Genomic DNA, 20208 nt, shown 5'->3' on the forward strand with positions numbered 1-20208 from the left:
GGCCTGGAGTTGCCCACCGCTGCTCTAACACATGAAGAAGATTTGAAGGTCATCAACCTGAAGCGAGTCAGAGGGAGGTTTTTCAGGTCGAACTGATGAGACGTTAGTCTCATCTCATTGTCTTCCTATGCCATAAGTCTTACTATGTGACTTATGGCAAACTAATCTCTGCAGCTCCTCCAGAGTCACCATAGGTCTCTGGGCTGCTTCTGCCATCAAAGCTACAGTATGTAATCGGTATTAAAAACATATTTTTTTTACATATTTATTAAAAACTGTCACCATGTTGTGACAGTTTCTTCTTTGAGCTGCTATAGCCGTCTGAAGAAATACATCGCTTAGTCAAAAACAACCATTCAGAGCCAAGTGGAGGGACGTAGCACTGTCAGTCATCCTCATGTACTCACTGATCAATGTGGTAATCACAGAGAAACAACTTACCGCTACAGGAAAACTGTTTATCCACCGTCGGCGCCATGAGGAAAGGTGATGGAACACAGTGGTAATCATTCCCCCGTGCAAACGTTATTGGAACGATTGGACAGGCATCAAAATGAAAACACATCAGTAAAATTTGAACACTAAATATTAAATCTTGTGGTGCATTCAATAGAGTATAGGTTGAAAAGGACTTGAACGGGCTACTGTTGGTAATCTTATATGAATATTTTTATGTAAATGAAAGGAGCAGGAGCGTCAGCCTGGAAACTGGTGGTTCTGTTCGCTGGCTCACCTGTCAGTCAGCGGCGGTAGAAGCTGACAGTTTGGAGCAGCTGTTGCTCATGACGGGCTTAGAAATGTTTTTCATTTGTTTTTCAGCAGTTTCCACTCACAGCATATTAGGCATGACTGACAGTTTTTGTGGTTGTGTTCAGGCACTTGCAGCTCTTGCTTCACATCGGGGAAACATGGGGGTGTTGGTCAGATATTTCAAAAATACTAACTGGAGCCAGTGGGGCCCACAGACCCCGCTGGTGTAATGCAGCTCTGTCTAATATTTGTGTGCGTGTGCTGTAAGCTTTTTTCCCAATTTAGCATGAAAGTTCTGTAAAAAAAAAAAAAAATCTGGGTGGTAATATTTGAGAGAGAAACGTTTCTCAGACAGCGGGTTTTAATTAACTAGACAGTCAAAGTGCTTGTTTCTAATTACGCTTTATTGTTTTGTTTTCCTCTACTTCAGGCTATTAAATTTCAGTTATTCCTGAAATTTTAATAGAGTCAAGTCATCGACGTCAATGCACAGGCTTGGAGAAAAATCATTGTTTTTCAGAATGATACAAAAAAAAAAAATCAAATAAATCCACGGCAGCAAAACTCTCCAAATGTCTCACCACAGACATAAAAAACAAAACTCTGATGTTATCACAGGATTTCTAAAGATAGTAAAGATATGCGCCTTTCAAATATATGTGCTTTTATGAAAGATTTTTTAATAAATAAATAAGAGACTACATGTTAAAACTTGCATGGATTCTCTCTGTTTGTGTCCAGGGATCATCAAGGTGGGACGGTGGAACCCTCTTCCCATCCACTTCCTCACAGACGCCCCTGAAGCGACCGTGGCAGACATGCTGATGGAGGTCTATCACATGGTCACGCTCCACATTCAGCTGCAGAGGTCAGACTTCCTCCTTCTGACCAGCACTGGTTTAAAAAGCTTGTGGGATCGCAGCCGGATGTCAGGTTGTTTGTTTACAGGGCAGCCATTGCGACTGCATTGGTTTTCAGACGCTAAAGCCCTGAACTATCTGCTATCTGTCTGCGTCAGGTGTTCGGGGGGGGGGCTAACGGGCAGGGCTGTGCTTTGGCACTTCCTGGTTCCACAGTAGAAATGAAGCAGCATCCTGATGAGCAGATAAGAACTGATAAACTTCACATGAGAGGGTTTATTTGTTTCTATTGTCATGGCACATTCCAGCTAGGTTTGCTTATGTGTGTATCCAAAGCAAGGGCAGGGCTATTTCTTAGAGTCTGACTCATTTATTTAAAGTTGAAAATAAAATAGCTAAAAAAAACAAAACAAAAAGACAGTAGAGAGAGAGAGGCTCGCGATGGAACTCTAATCTGCAGAGAAGGTCAATCTCTCCTCTGACTCCAACTGACGGCAGCCCGACCTACTTTCTGACTCAATTTGACTAATTATTTATTTGACCACTTGGTGGCACTCAGACTGTGTTTAAAGGGGTAGTCGCCTGTCAAATTGACTTTTTTTTACCTTTAATACGTTATTTCATCCTCAAAAATGTACCGGGAGTGTTGCCTTGATTCTTTCATGCATGTTTGAGAAACTCTTTGATCTCCATGACAACCATACAGCTGTGCAAAACCCCTGGGTGAACCTAACAACCTCTTCAGAGTGGCCCTTTCTCACGACTCCCCCCCTCAGCTCCTTCAGACTAGCCAGCAGCAATTAGCAAACATCGAGTTACTTAGATGACAATAAAAGAGAGAGAAAAACAAAAGTCAAATGTTTTATGCAGTATGCAGGTAAGGTATGCTCTGTAAGAGACACACATTCATTTTAAAAACTGTTGATTTTTTTTTTTTTCTTGGAGTGCCTAACTCCAACAAAAAAAGTTGTTGGAGTGCCTAACAGATGTTAGGCACTCCAACACGTTCCCAGTTTTACCAGCCTGTGTTTAGCATTGTCACAGTTGCGAAGTGACAAAACTCCATAATGTTTTCATGGTGCAAAGCATTTTAACTGCCTTGTTGCTGAAATGCACTATACAAGTGAACTTTACACCACTGTGACGGCAGGAATAAATCTGAAGGCTTGGCCGTTCGATTACACCGCTGCTACCTTTCTGTCTTTGCGGCCGATGAAGGAACCAGCAGGCCGGCATGAATTTGGACCATTGTTCACCAAACTTTCTTCTCACTCAGTGCTCAAACAATCTTCAAATGAATTACTGCCACCTGCAGGGCTGGAGTGTACATCTGGTGTATCTTCTCTGGTGTTCTTTCCTCTTTGAAGCAGACAGTTTGTGGTTCTGATTCAGCCACAGTTCTTATGATCTAGACTCCTCTCACTGTTACACATGGAGCTAATTTAAAATATTACAATATTCCCAATATTTCAAAATGCTCTATTAAGCAAACTTGTAGTGTCATAACTAACAGTTTTACAACATAAAGGGATTAGGGACATAAACATGTTGCTTTAAGGAGCAGCCTTACATTTGTTTGCCTCCAAATACTTTTAATAATTATGATGAAGTGGTTCTCCTAACACACCCTGTGTAATGATGTAAAACACGTCCCAAATGATTAGCGTGACTGATGCGTTTGTGTCTAAGGATAGCAATGAATGATGTGTTTGTGTGTGTCTGTGTGTGTGGTTTTGATTTGTTGTAGCTTTGCAAAGCTGGAAGATCTGCCCTGTGAGCAGTGGAACCACGCGACTGTCAGGAATGCTCTGAAGGAGCTGCTGAAGGAAATGAATCAAAGCACTCTGGCCAAGGAGTGTCCTCTGTCTCAGGTAGGCCGTTCAGGAGGAATCCACCTCTAACCTCAGGAGTCGGGGTTCTGGTTACTGCAGCCGCTTCATGCCAAGCACCGTCTCCTCGCCAGCTACAAGTGTGGCACCCGGCCCTGCTCCCATAATGTGTGCAATGTGTTTGCATGTTGTGTTTAACGCCATCTCTGGTGGGGGTGTCGATGGCTGCATTAATTGCTAGCATATGTGTGTGTGGCTAGAGATTCCCCTTCTGCACTGTGCTGGCTCGGCTTTCTATGGGTGGCTTCCAGTCATGATTAATGTTTCTTTACTTCTACTGTGTGTGTGTGTGTGTGTGTGTGTGTGTGTGTGTGTGTGTGTGTGTGTGTGTGTGTGTGTGTGTGTGTGTGTGTGTGTGTGGGTGTGTGTGGGGGTGTGTGTGTGTGTGTGTGTGTGTGCATGTGTGTGTGTGTGTGTGTGTGTGTGTGTGTGTGTGTAAATGCCATGTGGGTGTTGCGTGAGTCAAAGCATTTCATATGTTGTTAGTTATTATTTATCTTTTTCCTCTCTCCTTCCCTCAGAGCATGATTTCCTCCATAGTGAACAGTTCTTACTATGCCAATGTCTCCACTGCCAAATGTCAAGAGTTTGGCCGATGGTATAAGAAGTACAAGAAAATCAAAGGTAAGGCCTATACTCACGCAATCTTAAGTATATTGTTGGGCGATATGGACTTCATAACATTTTGAGATAATATTGTGATAATGATAAAAGTGATGAAAAGAATTACTGTCTTTTTAGTTGACACATCAATCACAAATACAGCTCTTGAAAAGCAAACGTGTTTGTAATAAGCTTCTTTAGAATAAAGAAGTGAGATTTGTGTCACTTTACTGCACATAGCGACTGCTTTTAATCATATTTTCAAATGAATTAACATTTATTAGTAATTTCCTTGAACAAGCAGAGGAGAAAATAGTAAAGACAATTCTGATAGACACTTTTGTTTTTTTATCACATCATTAACTGAAACTTAAAATTACAACAATAAATAGGAATTCTTATCATGATAAGGAATTTATCACAATAAATGATAAATGTCAACCTATAATTTTAAATACTCTTAAAATGTTGAAGCAAGAGTATGTCAACAACGTGCAAATGCAATGCTTTCATGTTTCATGAGATTATTCTTTTTACCTATATATTCCAAAATGAACTGAAGTAAGAATATGGAAAAATGAAATGCAAACTTTGATTAAATTGAAAATTTATTTTTTAGGAAGCTTTCCGATCTGCAGTGTCCACAAAGCTTTGATCCAATGTCTGAAAATGTAATATTTAAGAATTCTATAAAGTATGACAACAATGCTGTTTGGCTGGTGGCTGGTAAACCAGGTTCAGTCAAGTACAAACACTTTATGTAGTTCATATAAATAAGTTTGTTTTTTTTAAACAAGTTTAGCATTTTATATTAGCAGTTAGTATGAACGTTATAACAGTTCCTGTGTGTATTTGGCACAAAGTGCAGGACCTTTCCTCAACTCTGAGATTTCCAAAGGACCAACCAAAGTTTCCAAATGCTGCCTGTTGCAGTAAGGCTGCTGTTGTCCAGGCTCTGTTTTGGAATCTAATCCAACTGAAATCAGATGCAGTAACTAAAATATCTTAAAGCTCAGATGCCCCATTAGTTCCTCTGAGACAGACCTGCAAAAGTCTTTCTACTGCAGTTCAGTGAAACCACTTCATCCCAGCAGGAGAATGTTTCTCTAAATTCAATTTACTTTTGTAATTCCACTGACTCTCTGCTGGTTTTTTTAAGCAGGAGATTACCTGGAGAAGATGTGGGCTGGCCGCGACGCTGCAGACATTAAAAGTAAGACTTTCAGTCTCTCAAGTCACTTTCAGTTTTTTTTTTTTTTTTTTTGTGCTTGTTTAACGTTGCTTCTCTTGACTTCAGTTGAGAGGGACAACATGTCAGACTTCTGTGTGCTGGGGCCGAGGCCCCCACCCCACCTGGCTCAGCTCAGCCACCTGAGTGCCGGAGGCCCCCTCCTCAAATCTGGATCCGGAGACCCTCAGGCCCCTTCGCAGCCACTTCAGCAGCCCCCTCTGCCCCAACAGCAGCCATCGCCTCACGGCCCCCTCCACCACAGCCCCCCCCTCCGCACAGGGCAGGTGCCCCCTCCTCCTCCGCCGCCTCCGCCGGGTGCGCTGCAGCCCTTGCTGGGGCCAGGTGGGCTCCTATCGCCGCAGCTCTCCCCGCAGCTGGTTCGCCAGCAGCTCGCCATGGCCCACCTCATCAACCAGCAGCTAGCCGTGAGCCGCCTGCTGGCCCACCAGCACCCTCAGGGCCTCAACCAGCAGTTCCTCAACCACCCGCCCATCCCCCGGGGTTCCTCCAAAGGAGCCGGCGACCATCCCGGGAGCAACCCTTCAGCCGCCGAGGTGTCTTCTGAAATCTACCAGCAGGTCAGGGATGAGCTGAAGAGGGCCAGCGTGTCCCAGGCCGTGTTCGCCAGGGTGGCCTTCAACCGCACCCAGGTATGAGCTGTGGGGCCCCGGGCTGTTACCATGTTTCACTGAAAAAGATGAGTGAAAATAACCCGACTTCAGTCAAGGTTTTGTTAGCACTCAATAGGCAAATTAAAATGTTGACTTTAATTTAATATATATATATATATTTATATATATATGTTTAAATAAGTTGAGAAGTTTTTGAGGTAAAAAGTGTTTAAAAGTTAGGTAAAGGGGCGGTGTTATGTGTTTTCCAGGTACATTTTGTAGCAGAAACTTGTAGGCAACAAATTGACATATATTTTACTGAAGTAAAGTGAACTGATTAGGTTTCATAGTGTGTGATGCTCTCCTTGGCATCACACCGTTCAGTCACTGAAGACATACAGTAGCTCATCCCAAGCATCAGAACCTCTATAATGGAAGGGCTGCTCTATCATGTCCTGTGGTCCATGTGATTAGCAGCAGCTTGCTGGGTCATTGGGTCCAATCCCCCGCGTTCGCAGCAGCACAAACACCTGATGCATTCAGGCTGCGCTGAGCTGCTTACAGCACGGCCCATTAGACCAGAGTAACAGGAGGAGGCTCAGGGAGACCAGGTGTGATGGAGGGAGGCAGCTTTGTGTCTGTTTATAGAGCTGCACTTCCATGTGAAGTCACCCTGTCACACACTATCGACAACATGGCTACCTTTTTTAAGCTTTCAATAATTCAAATTCGAGCATCGTGTTGATACCTGACCTGCATTCAGGGAACATCGATGATCTCATGGCAATCAACAATTTAGAACCAACAATAAGCAATTGCAAAATGTTTTCATTCAAAAACATTCTTCATTGGAGTCCAGCAGGTTAAATGTTCTCAGCCCAAATAATAAAGTCATGTTTTGAGCACATCTTTGAGGAGAAGACTCAGATGTGCACTTTGTTCTGTTGTTAGATCCAGCTGAGGAATCCCACTGGAAGCTCTGTTTCTCCACTAGTCTGAACAAGTCATTGGTTTTGCTCATTGCTAATACACAAGCCTGTCACAATAAATCAATTCATCAATTAATTGCGTGATGTATAAAAGCAAGCTCTGTTATTTGTATTTACATAATTTATCGTTTTCTCTTTCTAACAAAAACTGGATGACAAAATTTTTCAGACTGGTGTTTTGGTCTCAACCAGACCTTTTTATTGTGAAGGACAACTTTGTTTACAGAGACTTTATCATTTATTAATTTTTTTCTGTTTTTGTTCATTTATTTTTGTATATTTTGGATATTTAAAATGTCTTCTAGTTCCAGCGTTAAATATTAGATGCTCACTAGAATTTAGAGTTTATTGATCTTTAAGAATATCTTCTTGTATTATCGTGTCATTACTAGTATATTACTTGAAAATGGTCTCAAAACAACAATATTATTGTTTCTTGCAATAACTACTGGGACAATTTATCATCCAGCAAAATTTGTTATCCTGACCAGCCAGTGAAAGTTAAAATAAAGCATTTACTCATAAATGCTTACTAATTATAAAAATAATAGAAAAGTCAAATATGTCTAAATAATGAACTGGATCAAAAGGAAAGTAAGTCGACACCAGTAATGTGTTTATAATCTGACATACTTTAATTTTAAAAAGTTGGAGCCTAAAACTAGTCGAATGAATGACATTTAAAATATTACACTGTGTGATTTTCTTTTCTTTTTTTTTTTTGAAACAAAGAAATCCTAGAACTGAAATAGTGTTTGAGAACAATCTGTACAAATTAGGAGGTTTTTGGTTAGCATTAATCTATTGAACTGGATTCATCAAATTGGCCCAAACCTCCTGGATTCAGTCCTGATTTTTCTCCATTACTCATTAATTGCAACCCAGTGCAAAAACTCCAACTTTTCCAGTCCGTGAAAACATTAACACAGGCATGTTCTGTAATATCCTAATTACATCAACCCAAAAGCAGCGAGTCAAATCTTAAATCAAATCATAAATTTGCTTTGACCAGTGAAAGCCTGATTGGTGCATATGTAATAATAATAATGGAGGTTTGCATAGTTGCTCCAAGAAAAACCACAAGCTGTCTGGCCCAAGTCTTTTTGGGGGAGATGAGAACAAAGACAAGATGTTTGGCTTCCGATGCCTGGCCACATATCTGGAAAAACCTAAATTCATCAAATGGACACAAGCGAGTGTGTGTGCCATTCACCGGGAGCGGAGCAGAGTTTTATGAATTCTAACACAAAAACATCAAACACACAGTGATTGGTTTGTCTAGTCAAAAGCTCATCAGAACCAAAGAGTGCTTTTGTTTCACACAATGCTAAACTGTGAGGGGGGGCAAGAAAAAGAAACCAAGTCAAATGGTTTATAAAACATGAAAGAGACAGTTCAGTTTTTTCAAAGCTCATAAGCAGGTGGTATGTGTCTCTTCACTTAGCATATATTTATTGATTGGTTTTAGTCTGATTCAGGCCCACTTCAAAGTATTGTGTAAAATCAACTTTTTCAAGCTGTACATCATGTTATTATGTTATTACCTGATCGAAATCATATCTGGAGTTTTGATTTGATTCTTCCATGCATGTTTGAGAAATCCTTAAATCTCTCATGACAACCATTCAGCTGTGGAAAACACCTGGTGGGACCGAGCGCCGCCTTCGAGACATAGCTCCTTCTTAGAACTGGAGCTTACAAACTTCCGTGATTCAGCTCCTGCAGACTAGCCAGCGGCAATTAGCAAACACCTCATGGAATTCATTATACAGTCATTTTGTGATGTCTTCCTGAAGGGAGAGTTTCAGAAAGAGCAGGACCTTTTAAAGACACAGAGGCCAATTTTAAGGCATTAAATCAACAAGTTGAAAACAAATCTTCTTTAAGACAAGTTCTCCTAGTCTTCTCCCTTCACCACTAAAGCCTGGACTATCCCTTTAAATACTGTGAAGGTGGGCAGTGGGTGACAGTGGCGATGTGTTTGGGTTGTGTTGTTTAGGGTTTGCTGTCGGAGATCCTGAGGAAGGAGGAGGACCCCCGCACGGCATCCCAATCCCTGCTGGTCAACCTGAAGGCCATGCAGAATTTTCTGAACCTGCCGGAGAGCGAGAGAGACCGCATCTACCAGGAGGAGAGGGAGCGCACCATGAACCCCTCGGTGGGGCTGCCCTCCTCCAACTCCACCAACCCCGGAGCCCAGCGCCTCACGCAGGTTAGAAGTCTCCTCTAACCTCAACAAACATGAAAACAGAGATTTTGTTCTTCTTTTTTTTTTTTTTTACATTTGAAGTGATGCAATCGTTGAACTGGGCCTATATGTGTGTTTGTGCATAGAAAGTGTGGGAGAGGAGCCTGGACGACCCAATAGCCCCTGACACCTGGGCCTCCATCTGGAAGAACAAAACAAAGATCTCCAACTCTGTGAGTTATCTGCCATCTTTAACCTGACTGTTGCCCGGAGCTCTGACCCCAAGCAGCCCTGAAAGCCTTCATAGGAGCTTGCAGTAAACATTCAGCAGGCTTCCATGTTCACCCAGCAGCTTGGCAGTGGCAGTGATAAGGCACCGCCTCTGATGTCAGGGCTTATGCCCATTCATGGCCGCAGGCATGAGTATGTTGCCCTGTTCTTATTATGGCTATGTAAAATTATCTTAGCATGGTTTACACTGGGGGAATGTAAGCGGAGCCGGTCCGTGCACGTCTCGCGGACGACTTCAAACGCTGTGCATACAAGCTCTGGAAGAGCCAGCCCACGTCGGCTCCAACAGAAACAACCTGAAGAGACAAAAGAGGGGGTTCCTAATGACTTGGATCTGTAAACACGGGTCATGTGGAGACGTGTGCCGCAGATGTGCAGAGAACGCGGTGCGTCTGCCGAGAGCGGCTCGCCTCAATCGTCAGCTGACAGCCTTCGCCTCAAATGCTCCCACTGTGCAGAGAAATGTCAGAATGGATTCAGGGAGGAATTGGGCGTCAGGTGATACAGAGCAGTAATTCCCACCATCAGTCATATTTCTGTTCTCCCTGAATCACTGTTTTTTAATGCTACCTATTGATTTATTGGTTGATTGATTTTATTTAAACAGGACAGGGCGTATTAATGTTGTCGCAACTATTGGAGATTGCACAAAATCAATATTAATATCTGTATCGGTCCTGATATTGAAAAAAATCTAGATTGGGGATCATGACAATGTAACAGATGCAAAAGAGCAGATCTATTCAGTCTAATTCTATGCTTTGTGTTCTGAGTGAACACTATTATTCAGAATTCCTAATTCAACTTTCTGAACCATTTGAAAGTTTATTTTTATGTTTCACCAGGATAGTTAGCCTATTGTTTTTGTCAGTTTCAGTTTTTTTATTATTTATTTTACATTGTCTGTAAAGTAAAATTGCCCTCCCCCTCCTTGCTCTCTGCTACACTGATGTGAATGCTATTGCTAGTTAGCATAGCAGTCAATGACCACAGGTAAACACTTTTCCTGTAGCAGTGAGTTTCTCCACCATCAACAAATTGTCAGTACATAAGGATGATTGACAGCACTAAGCTCCTCCTCCTGGCTCTGATTGGTTGTTTTTGATCGGGAACAGTTGATAGTTTCAGATGGCGATAGAAACTCATGGAGGAGGATCTATTCACAGATTATGTGTCTCACAACATGGTGGGATTTGTAATAGATATGGAATAAAGACATTGTTAATAAAAGTTACATAACATTGCTTTAAAGGCTACACAGGTGGCGCTCTTTCTAATGGTACCAGACAGTGTGTGTCAGCACTTACATCCTTTAACAAATTATCCTGTGAGAACGGAGGCTTCCTAAGTTGAACCTCGCACTCAGTCACTTTGTGACCCTGTATTGTTCTTGTCCCCGCAGCCGAAGCCATCCGGCCCAGGCCCAGACCTGCCTCTGAAGCTGGAGACACTGGTTAACATCACATCGGGCATCTACGACGAGATCCAGCAGGAGATGAAGAGAGCCAAAGTGTCGCAAGCTTTGTTTGCCAAGGTGGCAGCCAACAAGAGCCAGGTGAGTCGGGAGAGGAGGCTCCGACGGGCCGGGAGTTCGGTCCAGATCAAAGTCCAAAAGATATAAATGAGTTCAAAAAAATCCACTTGGAGAAAACTGCTTTGAAAAGCTATTAAAGCAACTGAACATGGAGAGCTGTGATAAGATGGACCATAGAGCTTTAATGTGGCTGTTTGCAGATGGTTTCAGATGTCGACATTTGCAATACTGGAGGATGTAGTTTATGTTGCTGAAAGTGGGAAAATGCATCCAAGCTTCTGTCCAGCTTTGGTACACAGGAGGCAGAGATTCTGCATCTGTTCTCTACAGTAAAACAATGCTGGGAGTGAACCTAAAAATAGCTCAAATGAAGACATTCTGGTTTGAAGAAAATGAAAAGGAAATACATATATTTAATTATTTCATTTTAGTTTTTGAGGAACACATTATTGGAAGTTTTTATTGTTGATACCTGACATCTCTGAAAGCTTCTTTATCCATGCTGTGTGACCTTGTGATCAGAAACTTTAACATGTTTAATTGCGATTTTATCTAACAGACAAAAAAGTGTTTGTTAAGATAAAGGAAATTATTTTTCAAAATGACTTACAGACAAAGGTTTATGATAAGTGGTGTGGATTTATCCTGGGTGGAAAACTAACAACTTTTCCAGTCCTGCACATGTAAGGACTAAAAGTTTTCCCTGACTGAACAAAAAACTTTACAAACCAATAATTTTTATTCAGTCATACTTCAGTCATCCTCCACATTTCAGTCTGAACTTTGACCTTTCCTTGGTGCTGAAACTGAACAGCTGCATTAGACACAAGTCGACCCTAATTACTACCTACTAATGCTGCACCGGTTGCATGTTTCTGGCTGATCACTGATTACAAATATATTAAAAATCCTGAGCTGCCAATTCCATTTTTGGCCAGTACCAATTTATTTTTTGTCTTAAATATTGCTGAATATAGTAATGAAGTGGATGACTGGCCAATATGGGGTGTTTATTGTTAACTCATAACAAATAGATGTGACCTGGTGGGCTGGTCTGTCAGTCAGACCTCTGTCACAGCAGAGCAGAAGAGGATAGTGGTTGATTAAAAGACCTTTGGAGAGATTGATAAAAATCGGTGGATAAGATCAGCTTCATGTGTAAAAATGGGCAGATCATTGATTTCCCAAAATGAAGAAAATAGGCACCAATAAATCGGTGCACCGTTTAACTTCTGTAGGCACCGTTTTAGATTTGATTCGGGTTTAACACAGTAAGTGGGTAACTGGAAAAAAAAAATGTGCGACACATCTTTAGGCTTTTCATTTGAAACGAATGTTAAAAAACTTATCATTTTTATTTCCTTCTCAATTGTACATTACTTTGTGTTTGTTTGCCTCATATAATCCTTATTAAATGCATGAAAGTTTGAGGTTGTAGCCTGATAAAATGTGAAAGAGTTCAGCATCTGTAGAGTGAGCAGCAGCAGGGTCTGGCTCATTGACGGCCATGTAGATGCGTGTGTGTGTTTGTGTGTGTGTGTGCAGGACATGAGTCTCCTCTGTGTGTTGGTGGTGTGCTCCGTCCCCCAGGTCGGGGGTTGTTGGGGTCTTTGGGGGTGGTGGAGGGTCACGGCTCGGTGCACCCATCTGCTGCAGCTGGCCACGAGGACGGAGATGATCAGGCTATTAGCGGCACACGCTGCCCGAGGAGGCTGGCTGAACACAGCAGCTGGCGGCACAAACTGGAGCAGTCTAGCAGACATAATTCAATCCTCTCCATCTTCCTCATTAAACGTCCCATAGATCCACGACTTTTCCGCTCAATTTAAACCGTTACTTCGTACTTTTTTGTGAGGGTTGGTGAAGTTACCCATAAAAGTTCCCTTACCCTGCAGCAGGAAGCTGTCATGTTATTGTGAACCGGTTGGAAAAAAGAGAGAACTCCAGAGGAGGAATGGATTAAAAAATGTAGTCTCAGAGGTGTGTGATTGATTATTCACAATGCCTATAGTTCCTGTGGAGGGGTTTTTAGCAGAAAGCGATAAGAACCTGAACGCTGCAGGTCTGAACTGAAGCCCCTCTCCTCCGCAGGGCTGGTTGTGTGAGCTGCTTCGATGGAAGGAAAACCCCAGCCCCGAGAACCGCACCCTGTGGGACAACCTGTGTACCATCCGGAGGTTCCTGGCGCTGCCGCAGGCCGACAGGGACCTGGCCTATGAGGAGGAGTCCCGACACCATCACAGCGAACGGCTGCACACCGTCCTGCACCTGCCGCAGGACGCTCAGGTAAGAACTCCTCACTGTGTGGACAGACAGGCTGATTGGCTCCAGGAGCAGGCGGCAAATGCTGGGATATGCATATCTGATTGGTTGAACCTTTTGAACTCTGATTGGTTCAGACCCAATAACCAAAAAATGTATTTGGTTATTGTTGAACTAGCTGACCCTTTTATAACAAGCTTTGCTGTTTTTTTTGTTTTTTGACGTAGCATGAGGAGGAACATGGAGAATTGTAATTTATCAACAGCTGATGTAAACTGCTTATTTGGAGGAAAACAAAAGCACATTAGTTCAAAAGACTAATTAATAGATTCATAAACACAGAAATCAAGGATATTATCTCTGTGATTTCAGAATGGATATAGTTCCCGTCAATTATAGTTTTTCCCATAAACAAATATTTTTGCTTTTGTGAATTAACATGGTTTCTCAATGTCAGATTTTATTAGTTTTAGTTAACTGTAATAACCTTGAGACAAACTTTGCTGCCATCTTGTTTTTCCTCCATGTCTCTCTTCAACACCTCCTTTGATTTTTTTTTCTTCCAAAATATGAAACTTTTTTTTTTTTCTCTCTGGATGTGTCCACCGACACGCAGCTCATTTGTCATTATTACCCTCATATTTATTCCGTTTGATCTCATGCACATGTGTTTGTGTGTCCCTGCGTGCCCCTCTGGAGCCAAGAATAAACAGTGTTGCTGGGTGGTGTGGCATCAGAGGAAATGCCCCATTAGTTTCTGAGGAGGGTGAAGGGGTGGGGGGGGGGATCGATGCAGGATGCATGCTATCATGTCAGCCTCTTTTATTGCTGCGACCCTCACAATCACACACCAACAAGGAGATCACTCACTTTTAACACAATTTTAACACCAACCTGCATGGGTCAATTTGAAGTCAACTCTGAATGTTGCTTGAAGGTGATGAATGAACAGGAACAGGAACTGACTGGATGGTTCCGCTGCTGGAAAAAGGGTGGAGTTAGAAATAAGTTTATTCTTCTCCTCGCTCCTTTGAATGTGTGACAATTACTATATGTTACTCTGGTTCTTTTGCTTTCTCCTGGAAATGTATTTTCTTTATATATAACTTTGTTCTAGGACTGCGACTAACAATGTTAAATGATTCATTTATCTATTATTTTTGAGGAGTAATCGGTGTGAAGAGGTTTTATTTGTATTAAGTGAATTGTGCACTTCACATCGGAAAAAGACATTTGCAGATTTTTCATTTCACTACTTTGTACATTAGAAATGCATAAGAAAATGCAAATCAACAAATAACTAGATTCTTTTCATAAATAAGAAAAAATATATATATATATTAAATTCAGTAACAGTACTTTATTTGATGGGTTGTGAATAAGACTGTCATCACACCATCATAAACATGAATAAGTCTTCATGAATATTTATGACCGTTGTCATAAAGTGTCATTCGGTAAATCATGACACTTCTAATGCAAAGTTATCATTATTCAAAATGTCTTTGTTATGACAACTTGACATTAACCAAGAAATTATGATCTGATTGAAATTTGTTATAAAAGTACTGCTGATTAAACTTTAAAAATGACATAGTTTATGTTATTAAAGCTAAAGTTTAAGAGAAATATTCATCACAAGTGGAAACGTTCAAGGCAGCTGCCAGTTTTCTCAAACCCAACTCTACATGTAGCACAGCTGCATAAGCTTTGTATTGGCCAAGCATGGTGATGGAGGGCTGATGATGTGGGCCTACATTTATTGAGTCAATCACAAAATGTTCTTTAAGCCAAACTTGTCCAGAGTCAATGTAAAAAAAAAAGAGAAAGAAACAAAAAAGCAAATAACATCACAAACAGAACAGTGATCCCAAACATAACTGCATATCTACAACAAAACTTGCAATGAGTCCTTCAATAGACTAAAAATGTCATAAAATGTCGAAACTGGAAGAAATCTACACCTTAGCAAACATGCTGCAAAAAGGAGAGAACAAGAATTCTAGAAAGTCACGGAGAGGAACTTATTACTTCATCTACCAGGCCGAACATCTTTGCATCTCTACAAAACACCAACATTTTTAGATTTCAGCGTCTCAAGTCAAGCAATTTTCGCTGTTTGCTCCATTTGTTTTTTATGTCTGTAGAAACAGTTGTGCAAGAGATCAGTATCCAGCCACTGTCACTGGGATCAGTCATTATGTTGTGATGATGATAAAGAACAGGTCTACGCAAGTCGCTCCATCCTGAAAAAAAAAAACAAAACAAAAATGTCAGGATTTAATCAGATTTTATCTTATTCCCCCCCCTCCCCCAAGTCTCAAAAAAAATCAAACCACCACAGAGCCCAGTCCAACAGAAAGACGTGTCATTTCCTTTGTCATGGCTCTCAGCTCCCAGTTCACCTTTTACACTTCCAATACGTTACCTATATCTGAGGCTTAGTATCAATATGACACAGAAAAACAGTGAATTGACTTGAAACGTTTTAGGGTTTTTTTTAAACACAGCAATTTTTTAATGTAGTGAATTGACAATTTATTTGATAACTGTGCACCAGAACAGCGCACTGAAATACACCAGCAGCTTCACAAGCTTGATCAAACATGGAAAAACAACACAACTTCAGTTTGTTCAGTTAGCACAATCAATCAATCAATCAATCAATCAAAGTTTATTTTTGTAGCACATTTCAGGAACAAGGCAGTGATTCACATAGTGATAACACAAAGTTTTGAATTTAGGAGGATACGGCAACTGATAAAACAAAAAAATTATACAGTGACAAGCCTTCTTTTGAATTGTTCAGAAAGTGAAATTAAAAATTCTTAATATTATGTAAAATAAATAAAGCATAGAATTAGACTGACTAGATCTTTCTTACGGATCGGGCACATTGTTACCGATAGATCTAGAATTTCTTTCAATATCAGAACTGATACAGATGTTAGTATCTAATCGTCTACTACATTCTTTAAACCAAAAACAGGCATATGCTCAAATATCACATCTTCTGATCCAGATGCTCAGCATTGCTTTACCATCCTCTGCCTCTGCTGTGGTTCAGAGTTCAAAGTGATGATCTTATCATGTATTAATGAGGAACGACATCTGTGTGGTGTGTGTGTGTGTGTGTGTGTGTGTGTGTCTGTGCGTGAGACTGTGTTCGACTGCAGGCCCCACATTGGCCCCATGTTTCACACAATCTGGTACTGATCCTGGGTGGTTCCGCTGCTCAGCAGTCTGCACTGATGCAGATCCACATAAAAAATGAAAGAGCCGCTGCGACTCTGAGGTGAAGCTCCGCACCCCTGAAGTGTGTGTCTGAACAGACCCGGGTGTTCGGTGTGAGACGGTCCTGTGCATTGGGGGGCTTTGAGAAATCACTGCCTGCCAGAGTGTGTGTGTCAGGTCTGCAGGTGCTGTGTGTTGGTGTGGCGTCATGATTCTCCAGAAACCATCTCCACAGCAATGTTCATCCCACTGCCAGTGTGGTAAAGTCTGCCCTCATAAATAATTTCTCTTTTGATTTTTGCTCCATTTACTTTTATTTCTTTATTTTTCTCCAGTTGTGGTGCAATTTATGTGCGTGACCTGTTGTTGTGGAAGAGAATCTCAGAAATAACAGACTAGAAAAAGAAAATGAAATGACTATGAGTCTCACTTCAGTGGGAAGGTGTGCTTCAGAAGATGAGGGCTTTTCTACATACATTTCCATAATTACTCCTTTATATATCATAAAATATCATATCATATCATATCATATTGTTCAAAATGTGCATTTCTGTCATGAATGATAAAATTATTCTTTTGTTGTTTTACAAATACCATTCATAATTTTTTGGGTGATTCTTTTGAGTTTGTTTTTTTAGGACTTTACATATTAATGAACATTTTCATTTAAATACATTATGTTATAGTCAAGTGGATATTGTTCATGTCTTGTCTCCTTCAGCAGGTTGATGTACACAGTGTTTAATAATAATAATAATAATAATAATAATAATAATAATAATAATAATAATAAAAACCAGCCTCAGATCTCTGCACCAAAAAACCTAATGAAGTGGAAAATGTGAAAATGAAACAGCTGTTTGTAATATGTAGACTTTAAGGTTTCAATAATTTTGACCTTAAGCATGTAAGTGAGTTGAACAGATTTAGCATAGCTAAAAAAATAAAACTTTAGCGTTTTAAAAATGTTTTGTGTGAAATTTTGCACCGATCAACGCAAAGTGGCATGTTTTCTATCCTCATGTGTCTGACAGACAATAATCCATCATCTGTGAATTTACTTTAGACTTTTTTTTTCATTAGGCTGATTTCTATCAAGTTGAGCTGCGCTGAGCTAAACAGGCTAATTGTATAACAAGAAAAATGATCCATTGTAACAAACTACTGCACAGTTTTCACATGCTAAACAGATTAGTGTGTTTTATTTTGGGTGAATAAATAGTTTCGTTATTGAAGATTTCCCCTGCAGTTCATTTACATGAAATGAACATTTTAATGTGCCGCCCTAAGAAAAAATATGTTTAGAATAATAATTAGATCGCACAACATATTGACAGTTTTCCTCGCCAACCCCACATGCAGATTAACGAACAGCAAAAATATTACATCTCATTTAAAAAAAAAAAGGTAAAGGAATAAACTGCATGTCGGGAAGAATGTGAATTGGAAACATTTTGCATAATAACACGATTATATCAGACGGGAAGAGACGACGTGGTTAAAACAGCGGGAATAGCGGCAGCCATGTTGAAATTTCTTCAACTCAAACAAGCGGATGCTTCACTTCAGTGTTACTGTTTAGCTCAGTTGAACCATGACCACAATGCACACTCGTTATGTTTCTCTGTAAATCTCTGATGATTTTACATGACAGATGATTAACAAAGCTATTAAAACGTCTGCTTTACAAGTCAGCTCATTGCAGTTTATTGTGGCCACAGCACTGCTGATGGACTTTAGCTGGGAGGAGGCTGTGAATTAAATCTCTTTCCTATATGTAGATAAGATGTTCTGATAAAAAAAAAGGCTTTTAATATTGTGGGAGTTTATATTGTCAGCTATATTCTTTTGCTGCCGGGACACGTTGGTTTCCTTCCTGAAAACTTTTGGCTTGTAGAAACCAGAAAAAAAGAAAAAAAAATATTACAGAGGCATCGAGAAAATAAATCAATGGGTCATTTTGAAACAGACACGACTTTATGGGAAAGCAAATTCAAATGAATTCTAAGGAGAGAGAGTGTTTTTCTGTTTGATTTGTATTTATTACAAATTGTACGCTGATAGAGTTCGGAACATCATCACTAACAGATTCATAAGAGAAACAAAACAACCCTTCCAATGTGAAATTGCAAAGAAAAATCAATGTTAAACATTACCTTTTGACTTATGACTGAACTCATTATTACTTCAGTTCCAACTGGAACTTTTTGAACACCTGGTAGGATATTTGACAACATTCATGAATCACCATCAGGTGTTGTATAGTACAGATTATGCCCCTGTTGACGTTCCATAGATCACAGAAAAACCTAAAAACCTTTTAGCTTCACTGAGTGAAAACGAGCCGCTGAAGAGTCGATGTTACTTCGCTCTGGTTTGGAACCCGGTTATAGTAGCTTTGGATTTTTTTCCGTATTGTTTAGTTTTATTTCATTGTGACTTTATGTTTGACTAATTCAGTTAGATTTAATTAGTTTGTAGACTGCTTGCTAGTTTTTATGACATAGTAAAAGTTAAATATTGCTTAGTTTTAGTGTAGTTTTGTTTTAGTTTATAGTAGTAGTTTTAGTTGTTTCATACTTCATTTGTAGGTGCCGAGTTTGAGCAAGTCAAAGTATTGTATTATGATTATAAATACATCGATAGAGTAATGAATACTCAACAGAGTTCAGTTATTGCTGAACAACCAGCTGGCTGCTGGCTTCCAACAACTTTTGCTGTGGCCATTTTGTGGACTAAGTTCCACCAGGAGAAGAACAGAGAACCGTAATTTATAGATGGCTGACATAAACTGCGGGTGAGGGGGGAAATAAAATCTCTTACATCAGTTCAAAAGCTGATAGATAGATTCATAAACACCAAAGCGAAGAATACCATGTATAATTTAAGCATATTTTACTTTTATAAATACACAATAAAGTTTTAGTTAGTTTTAGTTTCCCCTATTAATTAAGATTTAGTTTTTTGTTTGTTTTTTTTTTTTTTTTTTTTCAGAGAAAATATTTTCTCAGTTTCATTTTTTGTTATTTGGTTAGTTTTAGTTAATCGTAGCAACCGGTCGGGTTTTGTCTTCATCCGCCAATTTTCTGTCGTGACACTCTCGCTAGACTTTTATTTAGGAAAATGTGTTGGGGACTGGAAAGAATTGATTTTTACAAGATTTCCTTCTCCTAAAACATTGGTGTAATGTCTGCACACCTATTAAGAGCTTCAATTTAGCATAACATGAACTTTAAATCACATGGTTCTTTAAAAAAAAAAAAGAAAGAAAGAAAATGCAGGTTCTATCATTTGGGTCTTTTGTTGCTGCATCTTATCGTTTATGTTTCCCATCTGAGGACGCCGTGTGTGTTTGTGTGTGTGAGCGCGTGCCTGTGTGTGTTGTGTCCACGCGTGCCTCAGTGTGTTTGTCTCAGCGCTGTACCCCGGTGGCCTCTCGCTCTGCTGCTGCAGGGTGGAGTCTGGGCTTTTTGGTGAACCACAATTAAGTTAATTCTTTAATTGCAGATAAATGGAATGAATACCACACACAGCGAGAGACATGAAAAGGACAATGTAGCAAAGCCTAGCATGCAGAGTGCACATACGCAGCATACGGGATGTAGACCCACACGAGTGTGCTTATGAGTTTTAATCAGAGAAACTGCGTGTGATGTCAATAAAACTGGATGTGGTTTAGTCCAGACTATGACAAAAAGATAGAGACTGAAATAGGCCTAGACAGACAGACAGACAGAGGATCTGGGAAAAATGAAGCAAAAATTAA

The 20208-nt window shown here is 40.2% G+C and overlaps 1 protein-coding gene across 4 annotated transcripts in view; it reads left to right on the plus strand.

The window, feature by feature from the left end:
* satb2 (SATB homeobox 2) overlaps positions 1-20208 on the plus strand; it is a 60944-nt gene that overhangs the window by 31896 nt on the left and 8840 nt on the right. For 2 of the 4 annotated variants that reach the window (XM_055059956.1, XM_055059958.1), the window contains exons 4-12: positions 1492-1618; positions 3358-3481; positions 4021-4123; positions 5262-5315; positions 5400-5983; positions 8933-9145; positions 9268-9354; positions 10815-10967; positions 13038-13232. In XM_055059956.1, the coding sequence (XP_054915931.1) occupies positions 1492-1618; positions 3358-3481; positions 4021-4123; positions 5262-5315; positions 5400-5983; positions 8933-9145; positions 9268-9354; positions 10815-10967; positions 13038-13232 (1640 nt within the window). The remainder of the gene's footprint in view (positions 1-1491; positions 1619-3357; positions 3482-4020; positions 4124-5261; positions 5316-5399; positions 5984-8932; positions 9146-9267; positions 9355-10814; positions 10968-13037; positions 13233-20208) is intronic. The other 2 variants (XM_055059957.1, XM_055059959.1) reach the window with 1 other exon arrangement.

Source organism: Poeciliopsis prolifica, unplaced genomic scaffold (assembly GCF_027474105.1).
Source record: "Poeciliopsis prolifica strain line A6 unplaced genomic scaffold, Auburn_PproV2 SCAFFOLD056, whole genome shotgun sequence".
Taxonomy (NCBI): domain Eukaryota; kingdom Metazoa; phylum Chordata; class Actinopteri; order Cyprinodontiformes; family Poeciliidae; genus Poeciliopsis; species Poeciliopsis prolifica.